Source organism: Penicillium chrysogenum (assembly GCF_028827035.1).
Source record: "Penicillium chrysogenum strain IBT 35668 chromosome Unknown utg000002l_segment0_segment0, whole genome shotgun sequence".
Lineage (NCBI taxonomy): Eukaryota > Fungi > Ascomycota > Eurotiomycetes > Eurotiales > Aspergillaceae > Penicillium > Penicillium chrysogenum.
In genome coordinates, this window is record NW_026622750.1 from 1024715 (window position 1) to 1045693 (window position 20979).

The 20979-nt window shown below is 45.9% G+C and overlaps 9 protein-coding genes across 9 annotated transcripts; 3 read left to right on the forward strand and 6 right to left on the reverse strand.

Annotated features, from left to right (window-relative positions):
* Positions 1-355: 355 nt before the first annotated feature.
* N7489_003975 (MDR family MFS transporter) lies at positions 356-2247 on the forward strand (the record flags this gene model as incomplete). The annotated part of the gene is made up of 4 exons (XM_056709727.1): positions 356-649; positions 740-1108; positions 1150-1545; positions 1606-2247. 4 exons carry the CDS (start codon positions 356-358, stop codon positions 2245-2247), a joined length of 1701 nt encoding a protein of 566 aa, XP_056568148.1.
* A 415-nt stretch (positions 2248-2662) lies between these two features.
* N7489_003976 (uncharacterized protein) lies at positions 2663-3061 on the reverse strand (the record flags this gene model as incomplete). The annotated part of the gene is made up of 1 exon (XM_056709728.1): positions 2663-3061. The coding sequence occupies one exon, from the start codon at positions 3059-3061 to the stop codon at positions 2663-2665; it is 399 nt and encodes a 132-aa protein (XP_056568149.1).
* A 514-nt stretch (positions 3062-3575) lies between these two features.
* Positions 3576-4149, reverse strand: N7489_003977 (copper transporter family protein; the record flags this gene model as incomplete). The annotated part of the gene is made up of 2 exons (XM_056709729.1): positions 3576-4046; positions 4102-4149. 2 exons carry the CDS (start codon positions 4147-4149, stop codon positions 3576-3578), a joined length of 519 nt encoding a protein of 172 aa, XP_056568150.1.
* A 402-nt stretch (positions 4150-4551) lies between these two features.
* Positions 4552-6504, forward strand: N7489_003978 (ferric reductase family protein; the record flags this gene model as incomplete). The annotated part of the gene is made up of 1 exon (XM_056709730.1): positions 4552-6504. The coding sequence occupies one exon, from the start codon at positions 4552-4554 to the stop codon at positions 6502-6504; it is 1953 nt and encodes a 650-aa protein (XP_056568151.1).
* Positions 6505-8629: 2125 nt separating this feature from the next.
* Positions 8630-10927, reverse strand: N7489_003979 (uncharacterized protein; the record flags this gene model as incomplete). Its single annotated transcript, XM_056709731.1, has 1 exon — positions 8630-10927. One exon carries the CDS (start codon positions 10925-10927, stop codon positions 8630-8632), a length of 2298 nt encoding a protein of 765 aa, XP_056568152.1.
* Positions 10928-11209: 282 nt separating this feature from the next.
* On the reverse strand, positions 11210-11997 carry N7489_003980 (glycoside hydrolase family 71 protein; the record flags this gene model as incomplete). Its single annotated transcript, XM_056709732.1, has 2 exons — positions 11210-11857; positions 11917-11997. 2 exons carry the CDS (start codon positions 11995-11997, stop codon positions 11210-11212), a joined length of 729 nt encoding a protein of 242 aa, XP_056568153.1.
* A 1485-nt stretch (positions 11998-13482) lies between these two features.
* Positions 13483-13798, reverse strand: N7489_003981 (uncharacterized protein; the record flags this gene model as incomplete). The annotated part of the gene is made up of 2 exons (XM_056709733.1): positions 13483-13551; positions 13619-13798. The coding sequence occupies 2 exons, from the start codon at positions 13796-13798 to the stop codon at positions 13483-13485; spliced, it is 249 nt and encodes an 82-aa protein (XP_056568154.1).
* Positions 13799-15052: 1254 nt separating this feature from the next.
* Positions 15053-16270, forward strand: N7489_003982 (uncharacterized protein; the record flags this gene model as incomplete). The annotated part of the gene is made up of 3 exons (XM_056709734.1): positions 15053-15374; positions 15406-16037; positions 16208-16270. 3 exons carry the CDS (start codon positions 15053-15055, stop codon positions 16268-16270), a joined length of 1017 nt encoding a protein of 338 aa, XP_056568155.1.
* A 63-nt stretch (positions 16271-16333) lies between these two features.
* On the reverse strand, positions 16334-17169 carry N7489_003983 (Dimeric alpha-beta barrel; the record flags this gene model as incomplete). The annotated part of the gene is made up of 2 exons (XM_056709735.1): positions 16334-16899; positions 16953-17169. 2 exons carry the CDS (start codon positions 17167-17169, stop codon positions 16334-16336), a joined length of 783 nt encoding a protein of 260 aa, XP_056568156.1.
* Between the last annotated feature and the right edge of the window lie 3810 nt (positions 17170-20979).

A 20979-nucleotide genomic window follows, 5' to 3' on the forward strand; every position in this document is an offset into this window, starting at 1 on the left:
GAATATCGGACAATTTCCTTGATATCAGTGGTTAAAGTAGTCTAGGCGTTGGCTTAATGCAGCTTTGGCTGTACCCGAGAAGATCCCTTAGGATGCCAGGGGCGGGAGAATGCAGGGGCCGTCCATATAGAAAGGGATATGCAAGACGTGAAGATCTTGTCGTACTCGATATGTAACTAAATATTTCCTCCACACCTACGGACCAGCGCTAGTGCCACCCAGCTGCCCATGAATAGTGAGGTATTCCGCTGTTTCTTTTCCTTTGCCTGTCCTCCCATGCAGAGTAATACCGCTGGGGGCTCCCATTTCACCACTATTTCCCGGGGGGACCTTTACAAGGCACGAGATACAAAGAATGATAGAAAGCAGCTCAGGCGCTTCGCAGCCACTCGTTCATCATCCTAGCTCACAATGGCCGTCCAATTCCGAGTGTGATGCTTCTAGTGCTCCACAAACCCCCGACCCGAGGCGGACACACAATGGATCCGGACCCGGCTCTTCACATCAGAACGATCACATTGTCCCGGAGGAAGCGAAGTTGCCGTCTTCCGATGAGCGAAGGGACATCAGGACCCCGGAGTATCCACCGACGTGGAGGCTGGTCATTATCACGATATCGTTGTTCCTCGCCTTTTTCTGCACCGCGTTGGTATGTCGTGCATTCTTCATATGTTCGGTTGTACAGATAAAGCCGTACGGGGTGGAGACACGATCTCGCTGACCAGGATCTTTGTTCTAGGATAACACGATCATTGCAACAGCAATCCCCAGGATCACCAGCCAATTTCACTCATTGGGAGATGTTGGATGGTATGGCAGTGCCTATCTTCTCACCACGTGTTCTATGACCCTGATTTTCGGAAAGATGTATACATTTTACTCATGTAAGTGGGTGTACCTGATATCGCTGGGCATCTTTGAGATCGGTTCACTGGTTTGCGGTGTCACTCCGACCTCGGTGGGACTGATCCTCGGGCGCGCCATTGCAGGACTCGGTTCGGCGGGAATCGAGTCAGGGTCCATCCTGGTGGTCGCCCAGACTGTGCCAGTGGCTCGGAGGCCCGTCTATATGGGCCTCTTTGGAACAACATTCGGGATTGCTAATGTAGTGGGGCCCCTAATGGGAGGAGCACTGACCGACTACCTTAGCTGGCGCTGGTGCTTTTATATCAATTTGCCAATCGGCGCAGTCACGGGAGTCTTTATCTTGTGCTTCTTCAAGACACCTCAGCCCGTAAGGCAACGTGCTGGGATAATGGAACAATTATCCCAATCAGACCTAGTGGGTATGTTGTTCTTCCTGCCCGGCATCATCTGTCTGCTGCTGGCGTTGCAATGGGGGGGAAGGGAATATCCCTGGGGGGAAGCCGGGTAATCACATTATTGGTGATCTCCGGTGTCCTGATCTTGACATTCATCGCCCTGCAATGGTGGCGGCAAGAGAAGGCAACGATCCCTCCTAGATTGATTGCCAATAGGAACATGTGGGGGGCAGCACTCTTTACGTTTTGCGTAAATGCCTCCTTTATGGTCTTCGTGTTCTATGTAAGCGCATATTCTGAAGAAGTCCCGATGCGCAAGTGCGCCTAACAAAGACTCGTTTAGATCCCGATATGGCTCCAAGGCATCAAGAACGTGACCGCGACACAGTCTGGTATTATGACCCTCCCGATGATCCTCGGCATGATCACGATGAGTCTGCTCTCTGGCATCCTTGTCACGCTGACTGGGTACTATACACCGTTTATGCTCGTATCCCCAGTGTTATCATCTGTCGGCGCAGGGCTTCTCTCGACGCTTCAAGTGGGTTCGGGCCATTCCCAATGGATCGGGTACCAGGCACTGTACGGCATGGGGATCGGAATCGGCATTCAACAATCGGTGATATCAATCCAGACTGTGCTATCCCCCGATGACATGCCGAGTGCGACTGCGATCCTCATGTTCATGCAAACCCTTGGAGGTACTATTTTTATTTCGATTGCGCAAACGATCTTCCACACCAGCCTATTGCGAAACCTGAGGACCGAGGCACCTGCGGTTGATGCCGTAGCCATAGCAAGAGCGGGCGCAAACTCATTTCGAGACCAGGTTGACGGGGACCTGATACCTGCTGTCTTGCGCGCGTACAACTCGGCCATTGTTTACGCGTTCTACGTCGCGGTCGCCGTTGGCGTCCTGGCCATATTTGGGGCTTTGCCCATGAAGTGCATCTCCGTCAAGCGGAAATCGCCCCTGTCGGAGTAGCCTTTCTTTGATATATCGCGAGCTCGGCGTCTGGAACGCAACGCTCGCCAGCGCGTCATCGACCGCGAACGCCCCTTTGATGAACTATTTAGGGCACTTCGAGGGGGACGGCCACGGAGGCTACGGCCCTACGAGAGGGGAGAAGAAGGTTCCGTGAAATGTGGCGTTTTCTTCAGCAGGCTCCGGCGCGGTGCTATATGAGGAGTTGTTTATCAACATGCCAACCCTTCATGTACCGAGATATCGGGATCGATTGGTCTATGGCTCGCTCACTTTGTACAATGTCTGCTGCCGCGATGAGGTCCGCTTGATTTATCATGGGATAGGCCACAGTGTTTGCTCTCGGTAACTAGTTAACTAACTATGAATTTCAACGATAAACGCAATAACCCGACTCGAAATGGTTCAAAATCAACTAGAATGGAAATCTGGACAGGAGACTTTCCAACCCAATACAGGCAACCTCAGCACAATCATCATAAAAGCAGTCGGCGAGGATACCTCGAACGTCATCCAGACCATGCTGAACACCAAGACAATCAAAGCGGAATTTACACTCCAGGAAGTAACTTCTAGGTAACCTGTGCAGGACGAGCCGGTTTGGAGTCTCCAATGCCATTTCCGGGCCAAGTTCCTCCATATCACCTAGTAGGGAATCAAGAAGATCGAGTTGGTCGCAGACTTCCCAACAGTTCTCCATCGTGAAGCCATCGTGTTGTAGGGTGTGTATGATGCACTTCAAAGTGTCTGTGAAGTCTTTGTGGGCTTCGTTGAAGTGCTGTTCAAGCTCCTGGTGACCTTCGGATGGATTCATCTCTAGGAGGGTGTGACACCCAAGGTCCTCGTTATGAGTGGTATAGGCAACTTTTGTAGCGATAACCTAAGAATGTAGAGCTCGTAGGAAACTGTTCCAACAACGATAGCTCCCAAATGTGGATGGAATTGAAACTGTTTAAGATCTTCCAGTTATCTTTAATACTGACATTGGAACGACAGTGAAGATATGGAAATCAATAGAAGTCAGAGTACTCATTGTTAAGATTTCTTTTATCAGCTTCTGTTCTTCAGTCAAAGTCTTAGATAGGTGAATAAAGGAGTTTATTGTTCTTGTTCAGAGTTACTGCATATGTCTAGGACGAGCGACAAAGGGGAAATTCCAAGAAAACATCGTTGAAAGAGATTTCGTAGGAAAGATGAAGTGCTCTTCCATAACTAAGACATGGTGTATGTAAATAATGAAAGAGTGGATTATAACTCCATAATGCAAGTTTCATATATCAACGCTAAAAACGCAGAAAGTGCACAATCGTCAATCATCACATCAATCATCAGTCACAACATATCGTTGTCTCCTCCAATTTCCGTGTCTCATCCTGCACGTCATCGATTCCCACCGTGACAACCATCCAATCACACAAGAACTTGCCCAGCCCCGCCCCGATGAAGATGCAAATAATCAAATAGACATTGAAGTACATGGCCAACAACATGGTGATATAAGCCCCTGCAAAGGTGACTGCATGAATCACAGACCTCGTCAACTGCTGTAAAGGCGTCGCTCGAAAAGTCACGGCTGTTCTGGCCGATTCACATTTCTTGGCAAACGTGCCGTGCGCGGCTTGGCGCTCAAACTGGCGCGTCAGGAAGTTGTCGTATTCCCGCCCAATGCGCCGACAGAACTCGACCAGTACAACAAGCAGAATGGTGCCAATGCAAGTCGCAGCAAACATGCCATTATTCTTGATCTGCCATCCAGTGGATAGGAAGCAGGCATCGATCGTGTGAAAATTAAACAGCATCTGGACTTTTTGGTCAGCGAATCCACTTGAAATCTCCGAATCTCTTGGCACCCACCGAGACTTTGCAACTGCTCGAGCTGCTGCCATGATCCATGCCCTCCATCTTGACTGGTGTTCTGGGTATGGGAGGATGAGGATTTGAGGAAATGGCGTGTCCGATATCAGAGCTCGAGGCCGACGGTCTTTATAGTAACCTGGTCCCTCCCCACTTGCACTATAAGTCGAAGTGGAGCAACCCAGCGATGGTGTGGGAGAAATGTGCTCAAATCGCCGCAAATGTGAAATGGCCACTCGACAATTGCAAATCGGCGCTCGCGTAATGGCAGTGAATAAAAGCTCGTGGACTTCTCCCACTCGTCCCCTTTGCGCTTCGATAATCCGACCGGACGCAGAATTCGTTCTTTCCTCGACTTGAGCTGAATCGACGCCCAGGCTCATCGGAAGTGGGCTGAGGGTCCTACTTGGTCTTCAACATCCGCCCACTGCACAGGGCAGTTAGGACATAATGTCGTCCCCAAAATTGGATGTTCGCCACATCCAAGATATGAGCAAGGCGTCAGCATTAGAGCCTCATTGGGGATACTACGATCGCGCTCTTCCTTGTACCAGCGATCCAGGATCATGCGAGTATCTCGACCAGGTATACGCATCCCATGACCTGGGAATGCTATACTCAGGCATATTGTGGTGTCTCATCGGCACAATTTTGCTCCTCTGGGTCGTCCTGAACCAGTTCAATGTGCCAACGATATCACCAACACTAGCAGCACCAGAACTAGCCGGGCTATACAAGGTGCGCCGCTCTGTTGCCTCATTCGCCCGGAAATATCTCCTGCCAGATGCGGCTCGCCTGATTTTCGGCCGCACAACACGCCTTCAAGTGCTCACTCTCGCTCTGTTGGCTGGCTACCTCCTCATCTTCAGCTTTGTCGGCATTCTCTACAACACATGGGTCACGCCTGTGTCAGACATGCCCGGTGTATATAATACCCGCAACAGCATCGGGCCGTGGTCAGACCGCATCGGGACCCTGGCCTACGCCCTCACCCCGCTCTCCGTGCTACTGAGCAGTCGAGAGTCTTTCCTCTCCCTCATCACTGGCCTGCCATACCAGAGCTTCAACTTCCTCCATCGCTGGTTAGGCTACATCATCTTCGTGCAAAGCTCCCTGCACACAATCGCCTGGTGCGTTGTCGAGCTGAGAATGTACCAGCCACAGCCCACCGTCGGACTCGAGTGGGTAACTCAGACATACATCGTCTGGGGCATCGTCGCCATGATCCTTCTGCTCCTCCTAGTTGTGCTGAGCACACCATGGGGAATTAGACTCACCGGCTACGAGACCTTCCGCAAACTGCACTACATCCTCGCCATGGTCTACATCGGCGCCTGCTGGGCCCACTGGAAACAGCTCAAATGCTTCATGTGGCCCTCGCTGATCTTCTGGTTCCTCGACCGCGGAGCTCGCCTCGTTCGCACAGCCCTACTACACTACCACCCCGACCACTCCGGTACTCTCGGTCTGGGCTTCAAACCCGCCGACGCGACCATCACCCGCTTCCCGGACACCGAACACGGAGACGTCATCCGCCTCGACCTGCACAACAACCAGGACCCCTGGTCCATCGGCCAACACTACTACCTCTCCTTCACGAAATGTAGCATCTGGCAATCCCACCCCTTCACACCACTCAACGTCCCCACCGTGTCAAAAGGCACAGTCCAACACTCCTACATCCTCCGCGCGAAAAGCGGCGAGACAAAAAAGGTCGCCGACCTCGCCGCCACCGGCACACCCACAACACCCGTCATCCTGACCGGCGCATATGGCGAGTCCATCACCAGTCACTTGACACCAAGCACCAATATAATCTGCGTGGCCGGCGGGACCGGCATCACCTACGTCCTCCCCGTTCTGCTAAATCTTGCCCGCCAGCAACCCTCACCAGAGCGCAAGGTCGAGCTCATCTGGGCGGTCCGCCACACGGCGAATACGGAGTGGGTTGCGGCAGAGCTGGATCTCTTGCAGAAAGTGCGGAAGACATTGAATCTCGAGATTCGCATTTTCGCTACCCGGGACGCAGGGAGCAAGACGCCTTCGGAGAACTCGGATTCCGAAAACTGTAATCTGGAGGTCCCGAAGATTGGGGAGAAGGTCGTGCAGGTCTCGCCTTCGAAGTCGGTTTCTGCGTGCTGTGGATGTGATAAGCCCGCCGCTGTGGAGCGTCTCGGTGGCGGTTCGGACGATGTCAATAGACACCCTGATCTTCCGCGGTTGGTTGGTGATTTCTTGGCTGAGACGGTGCGCGGCCCGACTAGTGTCTTTGCTAGTGGGCCTGGTGGTATGATTAGTGACCTGCGGGACATCGTTGCTTCTTGTAATTCTGGTGGCAAGGTCTGGAAGGGGCAGGAGAGGTTTGATGTTAGTCTTATCTGTGATGATCGGTTGGAGTGGTGAATGAGGCTTGTCTATTGCCCAGGCGGCTGCATTACGAGTATATAAGCATCAGCAGTTATGGTTTCAATGTATATATTCACACGAATCCTGTGGATCACATCTGTCAACAGAGGAAATATCGGAGTACAGAATAATATAGTAGGTTCTGTCAGCAAACTATAAGGCTTTCGCTTCTGATTTCTCGAAGTGCATTGAAGGATGGAGTTGGTCCGGTGTCTATATGTAGGAGAACCATGAACAGGCAGAACCACAAACATTCCATGCAATGCAAAACTGCACGGTCTCTTGGAGGCTTTGAAGTATACTATGTCTTAGGTATTTAAGCCAATGATCCCTATTAGAGAAATAGAAGGCTGCGCAGGAAGAATGATAGCTCAAAAGAACTGTATTGGATGGACCCTGGAGAGGAAAGGAAAAAGACAGGGGAAGCTACTAGAAGCCCTAGATCCGGGCTGTCACGATTTGTACCTCTTTCATCTCATTATGATGAGAGCTGAGTCGGTGTTTCTGTTGCTGTGATACCTTGCAAGCGTCGGTCTCAATGAGAGCGGCTAATGGCTGGCTCGACAGTACGCAGCCTTCTCCTGCAACGGCTCCCTCCTATGCCGACCGAGTACAGGATTTTGGCGGCCAATCATTCGTTGCCACGCACTAAAGAGGGTGGGGGGTTTTAAATGCCCACATCATAAGAGTGCAGCGTCCCAAGTGGCATAGAATGTCCATTCACCAAATAAAGCCAATGTTGCAATCTCTCTTTTGTTGTTTCAGAGGGGTCGGTGATACCGAAGATGGTGGTATATTGCCTCACGATCCCCCACCTCCGTATCAAGCAGTGACGAAGACTCAAGAATATGCTCATGTTAAGCCGTCTCAATGTCTACAGGAGGCAGTAGAGACTCAGATAAAACCCTTAGAAGAGCAGTCTCAGATAGGAGTTCAAGGAGCCAGGCAACCCGCCACCAACTCGCCTTATGATAAGACGGCGTTTCAGCCTGATGAACTAGGGAAAACTCATAAGGAATTTACTGCCAGCGAAGCGATAAAATTGGTCGGGTCATTCCGCTTCGACGACGGTCGCCTCAAATCTTTATAGGCCGTGGTATCGAAGATAAAGGAATTTACTGCCAGCGAAACGATAAACTTGGTTGGGTTATTCCACTTCGACGACGGTCGCCTCAAATCGTTACAGGCTGTGGTATCGAAGATAAAGGAATTTACTGCCAGCGAAGCGATAAACTTGGTCGAGTTATTTCACTTCGACGACGGTCGCCTCAAATCGTTACAGGCTGTGGTATCGAAGATAACGGAATTTACTACCAGCGAAGCGATAACCTTGGTTAGGTTATTCCACTTTAACGACGGTCGCACCAAAGCACGGCAGATCGTTGAGTCAAATAAGGGCAATGGACTCAGTGGAAACTGAAGGCTTATTAGGTTGTTTGTCTCGTTATCGGACAGATGCTGTGGCCCTAAATCCAAGTCCTCGGCGTGAGGAACGGGTAAAGGGGCCTCACGTAGCTATATTTACTTCTTCTTTTTAAGAGCCAAGTCACGTAGGAATGAGATATGCTTACCGGTGGACTTCCCCACTCCTGATTTAGTATATTTTGGAGTTACACCACATGGTATGTCTTTACCGCAGCTGCGCAGTGTGCAATTTCCACCTACCGACATTATTGTCGTTCCAGCAGAGCAACTCAGACTCCAACCAAAGAAGAAAGGAAACCCAGTGAAAAATAAAGAAGCTGAAATCACGGACGCTATGATGAAAAGCATTTTTCCAAGCCCACGAGATCTGGAGCAAAACGCCCACAAGCGGCGGAAAGTGTCAGGATTGCGGAAACTTGGAACATGACTTCCATAATAATTCAATTTTTCACTTTGTTCATCGCGGACTCTTAGAGTGTATTGGAATGCCACATTAGCCAAGGCAAGGCCCTACGATACACAGAGTACTCCGTGTACGAAAATTCTTTAAGAATTCGACTAAACCCATATAATCTCAACTCCCTGCGGCGCCGGGATGGCTCTTGTCCAAGTCGTGAATTGTCCGTTAGATTTCTTGCCACGGGATTCTAGGCTTTTACCAATTTCATTATTGAATATTTTTCATTTCTTTGAACTTTTAAACCACTTTAACTCTTTTTCTGACCCTACCATTCACAATACATGACAGAGTACACTTCCATGTAGCCCTGTTGGCATGTTCCCTGGTCGCCATTGCCAGAATAACAAGTAGCATCCCGATATCCATCACACACAAACTTGCCACCTTCACTCCGGGTTTGCCTATAGGAAGATTTGTTCCTTCATATTTGCATGATTTGCCATAGGCTTTGAAACCGCTGTCTCCATTGTGAATCCCGTTATAAGAGCCGTCTTTCTTCACAAAGTCAGGAGGGAATCTTCCAGGGCAACCTTTGCCAGAAGCGATACCCTCATAGATCTCCCATTGAGCTTCACTATCTACGTTAGTATGGTAGTAGAAGAGCTCGATACGCCCAGCACTGCTGCCACTCGTCGGGGCAGGCCCAGTTGCAGTGGTTGTCAGCCCCTCCAGAACGGACAGAGATCCAAACATGGAAGAGAGGACCGATTCTTGGGAAATAGCGCTGCTCAGAACCTCGGCGGGGTCTTCAGTTGTCGTGGGCCAGCTTTCCATGGTGATCCCATAGCCGGGCGCAGGTGTGCCGACGATCTTGGTCGACGATGGGGTGACCGAGCACCCGGTCGTAGTAGAGCAATCGATGTCACAGTCGGAACCTTTAATGCAGACTGTAGAGCACACTTGCGCTGTTTCAGTGCTGCACTCATCCTCATTGTCGCCGTCAGAGCCACTCCCGCTACCAGTACCGCCACTGCTGCCGCCGCCGCCAGATATACTGTCGAAACTAGGCGGGCAGCCCAAACAGCCGCACCATGGGGCACAGCCGTGACCGCTGCCTTTGCTGCCTTTGCTGACGGTGGGTGTGGGACTACCCGAGGACCAAGTAATTGTGGTTGTTCCCCTGTTGATCTGAGTGTCCTTGGTTGTCTGGGTCCAGGGGTATGGAGGTGGAGTGAGCGTAGTGGTGGTGCTGGTTGGAGTGGGACCTGATCCGAATGGAGGGAGTACATATACCATCAGGGGCAATGTAACGCTGCTTGTCATCTCCACAGAAGAAGGGGCAGTTTGGCTCGCATTGATCGATACCCCCCACACCGGAATTTCGGTCATGGTAACTAAAACGTTAGTCCGAAGCTCTATAACAATCAGGTTGAAGATGGATGGCTTACATTCTGGGAAAGATACTGTGGCATACAGCGTTGTTTTCTTGTATCCCCGATAAGTGGTTGTAATGCCTTCGGCATCAGTTGACGTTCTGGTGGTCAAGTAGCTCTGCGTAATTGGGGTGGTCCATTCTGGAACCTTGAGGGTCGATGGAGAGTCAAGAGGCAGCGGAGGTAAAATGATGGAGCATGGAGGTTGGCATTCAACGACCGGTGAAGGGTCATCCCAGATGGAAGGGGCAATATACACATCTCCAGATCCAGATCCAGATCCAGATCCGGAGTTGGAGCCCGACTCACTGGAGTCTTGTTCCACGCAAACTCCTTCAGGACAGTATCCACGTTGACAAGTGTATTCACACATGGGTCCATAGATTGTAACATCATTCCCTGGGGCAGCTGTGCCGGTTTTATCGGTTGTAGGAGCCATGACATTTACCGCACCCTGCCCAGTGCAAGTGCACGCGTTCATTGGACAGAAGCCATGTGTGCAGCTGAAGTCGCAGAGACCAGCAAGGTTACCCTCACCAGTTCCCGATGTGCAGGCTGGAGGAAGGAAGGGCGACACAGTAGGTACAATCAACGGAACCTCTTCGGTACCACAGCTGGAGGGTGGGCAATAGCCAAGATTGCAGTCGAAGTTGCAAAGTCCACTATAGCTGGCCCCCTCGCCTGGGATGGGATATCCGACCACTCCGGTCGAGTTGGGCTTCTTGTATCCCAAGCCCATCTTCGTGCAGGTACAGGCGCCAAGCGGATAATAGTTGTATTTGCAGGAGAACTCGCAAAGACCAGCGAAGTTGTGTGCGCTAGTACCGTTCTTGTAACTCTGATCGGACAGTTCTTGCTTAGGCGAGGTTGACACCTTGTCGCCGGTTGCACTACCCACCCAGGCATTCCAGTTCTGAATCCCATTGGGACAGCCCGACGAGATTGACTCACCTTGGATAGTGGTGATAACAACGTTATTACGCATCAGTGACACGGTCACAGGTCCAGTACGACCGTCAATATGCTGGCTACCGTGGTAGGCACCGATATCATCGTCTGGAACTACTGACCATGCAGCAGTTCGAGCGTCCCCACCGATGGAGACGACCACTCCGGAAAATGAACCAAGCACAGCGGAGAAGAAGATACGATCCTGGGCCATTTCAGCAGGCGGAAATTCAATCTGCAGCTGCTGCGCAGTGTTTCCACTGGTGCCTCCACTAGCACAGGCCGCCCCAGGGCTCAATCGATACTAAGAGACAATGCTCTCTTCGGAGATGTGGGCGGTGCCCTCCTTATACATATCGATCTAGAAGGGGAGTTGTTTGCGCCAGCTATCGTGGGGCATATCGGTCACGTAGTTGAATGGTGCCTTTCCAATTTCGAATGCCTCTATAGACTTGCTATAAAGAGGGCCAATATAGTGAGACTCGCCGTAGTCATTCTATGAGATAATCTGCACAAACTCAGGCTGTACAAAGAGTACTTCCTGCCAGCGGTCATGCCACAGGTGGTCTCCTCTCCACATCCAGTTCTTCTTATACCCAGGCAAGTTGGTATAGAACCACGGAGAAACAGGCATCATATAAGGCATTCCACCCAGGTATTGGATATAGGAAGCGTTAATATAAGTGTCCATATCTTGGGGACCCCATGGCCATCCGGCCCAGCTGAAAAGACCATCGACGACTCCAGTTTTAACGGAGGGTTTGGCGCCCAGAGAAGACCAGCTCGGGATAAAGAAGTAGTTGGTAGCAGACTTGATCGAAGGCCAATCATCGGCACGGCCAGGACCTTCAAAGGTAGACATAAATGCTTGGCCTTTGTAAAAGAAGTATGAGGCATGTGCGCTATACTGATTGATCAGGTTGATGACATCGCTCTTCGGCCAATTGCCGTTTCCAGCGTAATCGAAGGAAAAGAAGAGTTTGAAGCCGACATTGTCCGCTGCTGAAAAAGCGGCTGGGAGGGCCTTGATGTTTGTCGGATCGTTGTAGGCCATGTTGAGTGCAAAGGCGTCAATGTGCGCATCCTGCGCCAGTTTCATATCGTTCTCCCAGTCATCAGATGTATACTTGGCCGAGTTGGTTACCTAGTCTCCTATTAACGAAAAGTCAAGTTTTTAGTTCACTAGGTAGATGTCCTACTTACCATGAAGTGAGCAAAGACAGACGCTGCCTGCGCCTGACAGGCTAGCGTAAGCACCGCGATCCATATCAGGAATAAGGACATGCTGGTCATTGCAAACTTGAACCCTGAGAAAGGAAGCGAGGCATCCCAACGGCCTGGGATAACTGTCCCTTTTTGATAACTACGCTTTATATCGTCCAACCGTCTTGGGCCCTTGACTCCGAGCAGAATTGAGACATTTATTTCTCGCTATCTCCACTAAACTAGTCGAATTGCCTCGGGTAAGTCGGAGATTGCATAGTAGCGATCTAATTTACTAGTAGTCGAGAGGCGTCGCTTCATGAAATTGCCTCGTGTGTACTAGTAATGTACCGCCGTCAAAAATCTATGAGCTACGCTAGTGCTAAAAAGTCGACCCGCTGAGTGGATCATGGTCAATGTAACAATATCTGCTTAGCGTGTGCGGCGAGGGAACTAATTGCTTGGCGTGTAAGGCGATACCAAACTTTGGAAGTATACCACTAGCATCTTTGCAGCGTAGCTTAGCCACTAAAAGAGATGCTAAGAATGCAACCTTGGAAGAATGCTTAGAAAGGCTTCGAGGTAAAATTGACTTGGACCATTGAAATGTTCGACCGCGAGAAGGCTCCAATGGCCTCAAGTTATGCCACCTCTTCAACGATCATCAAAAAGGGAACTAGAAAGAAAAGTAGAAAGACAAGTATCAAGCCAATCATAAAGCCAGTCAGCGAAGGTTGTTGTAGTTTGGAGGTATGAATTGACTTATTTTTTTCAGAGCGCTAGTTATATGAGCCTGCATTTACAACGATGAGCCAAGTTGATTGGAAATCAACTTGGTCTTGAGTATAGACACTTCGAAGCAATTCCGACAGTGCGACTTTTCCTGACCTCGGAGAGTGTATACTGATTCGTAGATTCGCAGCAAATTTTCCAATAGGCCATAGATTAATAGCTCACAATTTCTCAGCTATTATTTGTAGGGAGCTACTCGTTCCACACCCATATTCCTTGCTACCACACCCCTCTAACCCGATTAAGCTCAGCGTTAGAGTATCTTACATAACCGCTTTCTTCCGAAATTATCCAATATACACAGTACTTCTAATCCTTAAACAACATAGTACTCTGTAGTCAAGCTATATAGCTCCTATATAAAACGATACCAGTAATAATAGCGAGGTGTAGTATATACATATCCCAAATTAGTCCTAAATATAAAACAGATACTGAAAAATTATTCTACTCCCAGGTATATAAATAGTGTATCTTACATAATTTTATATAGTAGAATAGTCAGATTCTATGGTAAATTTTCTGCCAGTAGTATGCATGTCAGAAAATACAGTGCCTCGTAATTGAGTGCCTACCCCCTAATCGGGTTAGAGGGGTGTGGTAGCAATTATTCGGGGTGTGGAACAGGTAGACCCTATTTATAGTGACTCAAATAAACCAATTTAATACCCTAAGTACACAAAAACCTGCTCCTCGGTCTGTTTGAAATCGCAACCTTATACTGTTTTTTATATGGTCTCCCAGTTGAGAAACTATCCTCACAATATAGGTACTTCAATGATGGTGGCCATTTCCGTGCTGGGGGCCATGTCTGTGATGACGCACTCCGCGCTTGGCCCGGGGCTAAAGAAACAAACCAATTGTTAGCTGAATTTTCGAGCAGAGAGCAACCGAAAAGCCAAAAGCGTACCGGATAGCTAATCTCCATTGCCACACGAGTGCTAGTCACAGCGATGCTGGTCGATGGGGCGGGAGTAGCAACTGGCAGAGTTATATTAATGGGATCACACCCGCCGAAAGTGAAGCCAACATTATCCGAGATGGTCAAAGCTGCAGTACGATGAAGATCACACCGACCGGAAAGCTCCATGTAGATCCATGATTAGCATTTCTCGACCCTACCGCACCAGTCTTGACATTCCGCGGTCGTGTTTATATCAAAGGCGAAAGTGATGGGGGCGCTGTTGTAGCAAGCGATTGTGTCATTTCGGATTGAGGTCCAGCATTCAGGTGAGACCTCAGTGGCCACAGCTAGGGTAGCCAAAACGACGAAAGAGTAGATAGGGACCATACTGCTAACGATAGATTCAGAATAAGAGTAGCGAATAGATATTCGGTCAGTTACAGACGGAATTGAGAATATATAGCAGACTTTGTATTTTTGCCTCTTCGCGAGCCCTGTTATCTCTTCGGCGTGTTGCCAAGTTCAAACTAGCCTACTACATAGTCTACTGGTCCTAGTCTGGTTTTTCTCGGCTGGTAGGAGACTTACCAGGATGAGTTGCTTCGGCCAATTATTCACCATCTCCGTGTGGATTGGGTAGCTTTTAGTTGCATCGACACAAAACTTCAGATATTGAATTTCCGAAGAAATCAAATACTCCTATGCCGAACAGCCGGAATGTGGATATTCGAATGTTTTTGTTAGTTTTATCGCGTAACACTTAGATTGCCTTAAATCCACATTTTGAGGATGCTAGAAAAATATCAGGACGACAACGGTGGATATTTTAATTCGCCAGTCAAGTATGGATAAGTGCATAATATATACTAGTAATAAGTGCCGCCACAAGCCTATATACTAGCTCCTCTATGTCTTAGAGATGTTTGTCCCACTAACGCCGACGTTGGGGCCACTTTCAGCCGCTAGACCCTAAGTGATCGCTAAGACCTACTAAGCTGCCACTAACGAGCCACTAAGGGTCTGTAGGCTTTAAGCGATGGTTCATAAAACCATATAGATACTTACTACTATACACTAGCATATAGTAAATTTGCAATCTCCGAGGTTGGGTCCTCTCAAATATAACGCCTCAAACTGACTGCAGCGTGCATACCCGCCCGATCCACTAGATCCTTATCTAAACTGTGTTTTATGGCGGGAGTCCATGGGTTCCCAACTTCATGTCTCAGTTGAGCATTAAAATTGCGACGGTATTTTTTGCCTCGTTATTTACCTACTTCATCTACTAACCGAAGGTGGAGGGGGATTGTACCGAAGTCCGAACAGGAATCTAGCGATCAAGGGTATATAAAGATACCGTCCGCACAGGTTGCCGATTTGTGTGTTATAATCAGTTTTGCTACTAGTTCCCTTATCCGGGAACGACTGGTCCAAATCAAAATGTATTCCAATTTTACTATCATGCTTTGGTTGCTACTTATGCCTTCCATTATCGCCGTTCCAACCATAGATGCCTTGTTCAAGCTTAAAAAGAACGAGGCTGGAAGTAACACAGACAGCCTTAGTAGCTGTGCTAAGTATCTCGACAAAATACTTCCAAGGTGGTTAGCCGAAACCAGTGACATAGTTGATGCTGGCCTCCAGGTGTTCACGGATGCCGGAAGTTCCACCGATAGCCCAACCAGAACGGTTGCCCGGGATTTTCTCCAGACCTATTTTTACATAAAGGTAACGGAGACGGCCAAGGTAAAGGTGGTGAAGGGTGGGTTTCTCGCCACTTATACAGCCTTCAGCTCACATTACTGACCTCATTCAAGACAGCATCAAAGTAGTGAGGACATTTCTCGATAGGGAGCCGCTCAAAAGGGGCACGCCACATTTCTACTACGGTGACACATGGCTCGAAAGGGTTTCGAGGAGTGACGTGGCTTGGGATTCGAATGGGAACGATTTGATGGAACTTGATGTCGATAGGGTTACGTTGCATCCTACTACATTTAAGGGAGTGCGAGCTTACAAAGATGACTTGTTTTGGACTAACCCGAACACGAATATGCAAGAGACCACTGGCCGTGTTCCTTATTGGTCACCAGATTTGGCTTCATTTCTTTTTGACTCTAATTACGACGGGCGAACTTACTGCGCACCAGGAAACGGCGGCTTGGGAGTAACGCAAGAAATAACGAAGCCCGCTACGATGACCTTCTGCCCTCTTGCTTTCGAATACGACCTAAATACCGAGGTTTTGGGAGAAAATAAGCCTTTAGCAAGGATGTCAATCACGAAGGTTATCCCGCGAAGCGCAACTCTCTACCATGAGCTCATCCACCTCGCCGTTGGTACTAACAAAACACAAGATTATACTTATAAGTTCTTGTCGGATATATTAGGTCAGACCAACGCTGATAACCTGAAGACGAATGGAGTAAGATGCAAACTGCGCTCAAGAAGCCCAATGGTACGCCGTCGAAGAAAGAAGAGGAAAAAAATGGGCAATATTGGGATGGGATGAAATATCAGGATATCATGCGCTAAAATCCTAAGACATTTGTCTTCTTCAGCGTGGGGTATTGGTATTTTCTGCAGACTACATAGAACAAGAATGCGCGGAAGCGGTGGAGCTTCGATACTAGTGCAGCCCGGCTCGTGGCGATATAGGCAAATGACGAAAATGGAAGTGGACATTTTCTAGAAAGCGAAATCGACAAATTTGGTACACAATCACTGTTCAAGAGTGATTGGCTTGAAATCACAAAACTCTTCCTTCCATTCCAAGGCTCCGACGCTTTCTAGCTTATCACCAAACTTCTCTAGTAGGGTTCTCGCGTCCCACATAAGATAGCCACTGTTAGAATATTTCCCAACATGCCTATACTCGGCGCTCTTTGCGTCCGTCCAGAAGTGCGGCCATAGCATCAACTGAGCTTCTTGGCCATGCACGAGCTCTGTTCCAATGGCCCATATCTTTAATGGAAGGTCGGTTTGACGACGCTTCATACCATACCGCACACCGCCAATCCCTTTAGCCGGTTCGCGAATACCAATCAAATCCGAAATCTGAGTCTTCTGGGTATCGGTCACCGGTGCTAAAAAGTATATCCAGAACAATTCCACGTAAGAGCACGTTAACGTATTAAACCAGCTAGGGCCCACATAGTCGGAGCTCCTCTGAGAAAATGTCTCACGAGAGGACGTAGCTCTAATTCCTCTAGCCTCGAGATTCTCCCGATAGAGCTGGGCGGAAGGCGAGGCTATGAATGCCCTTATATCCGAGGCTCTCTCCCATGCTTAGTGGTAGTTAGCGGGACGACCTTTGATTCCCGGTTGATATATAACTCACCTGTAACTAGAAGAATTGTATCCGGGCGCTCCTGCACTCTTGCATACCCGGAACCCTCGTGCCCTAGGGCCCGAAGCAGTGGCTGGAAATGTCTAGCCCATTCGGTATCTAGCTCTAGTCCCTTGGACACTTGAAACTCGGTCCAGATTAGGATTGCTTGGTCGTTGAGGTCGTCAACCTGTGATCGATCTATAGTATCATCTCCTAAGGGCGCCATGACTGAAGAGGGTTGATTTTGATCTGAATCAGGATTTTTGGAGAGGACGACTGCGGACACTGGGGTTTTAAGGGCACTAGCGCTAGCGTTGTTTCGCCTTTGGCCACTATTCAGCGCGGTCCGTTTCGTTTCAATACTGGTAATACTATGATAAATAAAGCACGTGACATTTCTCCTTGGCGTTGTGAGAAATCATATTAGTCGCTAACCTTTGTTCAACTTAGTAAAATAAAAACATTTTCTCTCATTACTTGGGCCGGCTGTCTGTTGCCCTATCCTACTTACGTTTTGGGCCAGTATGACAGGCATCAGATCAGGCGATCTAATAGGATCCTCAGATACTTATGAAGCTTTCTGAACAGGTATACTCAGTTCTGGCAATTTATGGAGCTTTCATACCAATATGATACAAAACATATCAAACAAAACATATCAAACAAAACATATCAAACAAAACATATCAAACAAAACATATCAAACAAAACATATCAAACAAAACATATCAAACAAAACATATCAAACAAAACATATCAAACAAAACATATCAAACAAAATAAACATGATTCTCAGCCTCGTTTCTCATCATATCATGTGATAGGTACCACCCGAGGCAATTTTGTTGCATTGTAAGCACAGTGTATCATCGTTTGCGGGTATCGTCATATTCAGCATCACAATTTCTTTATAATCGACCGTTGAATAAAAACTGCGCACTAATGTCTTGGAAGTGGGGCCGCAAAATAGAAAAGCATATCTTGGGTCGGAAGTAGACTGCGGCATATCCGCTCTAATGGATATCAGATCTATCCTTATATCCGCACTAGTATAACTCTCGCTTACTTTCCCCCTTATAGCCTATCACATAATCTTAATACAGCTTACCAATATTTCCTTACTACTAGAACTTAAGAAAACCGAGATAGAAGTTCTCGAATGTAAAGGATAAAGGTCCTTTCAGTCATGAAATAGGGGAATGGCAGGATGCGTGCAATGTGTATCGTAATCAATGCGTGCGGGGTTCGCCGGGTGATCAGCCCTGTTTCTTGGCGCACTAGGAGTCTTCGTTATAAGCAAAAAGCCCCCGGTCCCCCCTGATTTCTGATAAGAGTTAGTCTTAACACTTAGAGATAATACACTTAATCCCTCCTCCGCTAATTGTATCTTACCCGGTTGATAGGCCTTATACCTAATAACTATAAATCTTTACAATTCTAACTCTTCTTCTTTAACTGCCTAAGATATAATAGCTGTGACGATCTGGAGGTTCGAGACGATCTGGAGGTTCGACTATATAGTCACGTGATAATGTTTGTTTTAGATATATGATAGGACAGATCAGGGCTTAGGGTTAAAGTCGATAGGGTTTTCTGCTAGATATCTCCGACTCGAGATCTACGTATATAGAAAGGGTCCTATAGCTAACGATCCTTTCCTCTTTCTCTTTCCCTCTCTATACTTAGTATTTTAAATAAAATATACTTTTTTTATTAAAGATCTAGTAGGTTATATAATACTAAGTACTACTCTTAATTTCTTTATAATAGTATAGCTATATAAACTATTAATTTAATTAGTTTCGGCCCTATTATATCCTTACTTCGTTCTTTAACACTATATAGCTAAGACTTTAATCTATATTAATCCCGAACCTATACTAAAGAACCCCTAACTAATTAAGATAGTTAGGCTAAGACGAAATCTACCTATAAACTAGGATAGGTAGCCTATCCTTATACCTAATAAAGAGATTAAGTAAGAAACTATCGCTACTTATAATCTATATACCCTAACCCCTAATCTATAGAGACTAGTTAATATTAGTAAATATAATAAAGAAGAAGAACCGATTAGTGTATAGCTACGCTAGATATTAAGAAGTAAAAGATTTATTAAGCTTACTTATAATTACTAAAGACTATAAAATCTAGTCTAAGAACTCGAAGATAAGATTATTATACTAAGAGTAGAGAGAACTAAGCTTAATAATATTATAGAAATACTCTATATTAAGCGAGATAAGGCTATTATCTATTAAGATATCGCTATTTATAAGCGTAGTAAACTTATCTTCTATCTCCTAAATCTTTAAAGTTAGAATTAGTATAGTACTAGTATACTAATTATAAAGGCCGCTACCGCTTAGAAGTCTATAAAAATATCTAATATATTTATACTAATTAATAGAAAAGAAGCCTAATTTAAGACTTAGGAAACTATGATTCGCTAGAAGCTTGAGGTAAATACTAACTATTACCCTTTACCTATTCACTATAAGCTCTATATCTAGAGCCGTTATAAAGGTAAAGCTTAGCTATATATTACTCCCCGGATAAGCTCCGATACTAGTATACTATATATATAAGATTCGGAAAGGATCGTATGGTTTATATTAAGTTAGCTTTACTAACGACTAAGTACTATAGAATACGGTAATAATAGTATATATAAGTATAGAAACGGATCTATATAGATCTAGCTAATAAGGTATAAGATATATTTATATAAGAAATAGGCTTCTAGGATCATATGTAGACGCTAAGGATATTATCCTTTATCTAAAGACTATCTTTATAAACCTAAACCGACGTATAGAAGCTTATACTATATACTATAAGCTTAAGATAAAACTATAGGATAGTTTCACTAATTTCCTTATAGAGTTTATATAGCTCGCCGAAGAAGCTATTATTATTACCGAAAACTATAAGCGCGATCTATATTCGAAACTCCTATACCTACTTTAGAGTTAAGTTATATAGGTAGTTAACTAAGATACTATCTTATTTTTTAATATATTTATATAGAGCTATTAGAGTATAGCGTATAATATTAGTCTTTAGTAGGAAGTAAAGACCTCTTTATATATCTAGTCTATAATTCCTACTACTAGTATTAGAGATATATCCGCCGCGAACTAGTTAAGTACTCCCTATATAAAGTGTAAATATACTCTAAATCTATCTATCTCTAAAAAAGAGACTTTAATAAGAGAAGGATAATACTTTAACTATAAGGAATATAGATATATAATCTATAATTATCTAAAGAAAAAACCGACTCTTACTATCGCGATAACTACTCCTACTATAAACCCTCCTTATATAGATAATATTATAGAGCTTAAAGCTAATACTAATTTAGGAAAAGTTCCTATTTAGATAAAGTCTCTCTTTTAGGCGGATAGAAGATATTACTATTTTTGTTAGATTTATAAAAGTTAATTAACGGTTTTAGAGATAGCTTAGTTTTTAATATATAGCTAATATATAGTAGATACTTATTTCCTATTTTAGTATTTAGTGATACTAAAGTAGATAGTTATATTTTTATTAATTTATTAATAGTTATAATATTAGATAAGCGTTTCGGACTTAAAGTAGAAAGACTAGACTATAAATATCTAATATAAGGCTTTAATAGTAAACTAGTAGAACTAATATAGTATATAACTTTCTTTATAATTTATATCGATAGAAGGATTTAATAATAGATCTCTATACTAATTATAGACTTAGGAAGATATAATATTATTTTTAGATAAATATAGTTTACTAGGTATAATATCCTTTTTAACTATTAATAATACCGGATAATTTAGCTAGATAAAAGAACTCTTTTCGATAAAGTAGCGAGTAAGATCTCTATCCTAACTCTAAAGACTATCCTATAGAGATCTCTATAGGATAATATTTACTAGAAAAATATAGATTAGAGGGATTATTTTTTTAAGCTAATAGAGATAACTATAGAAGTATAGAAGCTAAAGAAAGATATCTCTCTTTATATCTATAAATATTAATATAGATACTA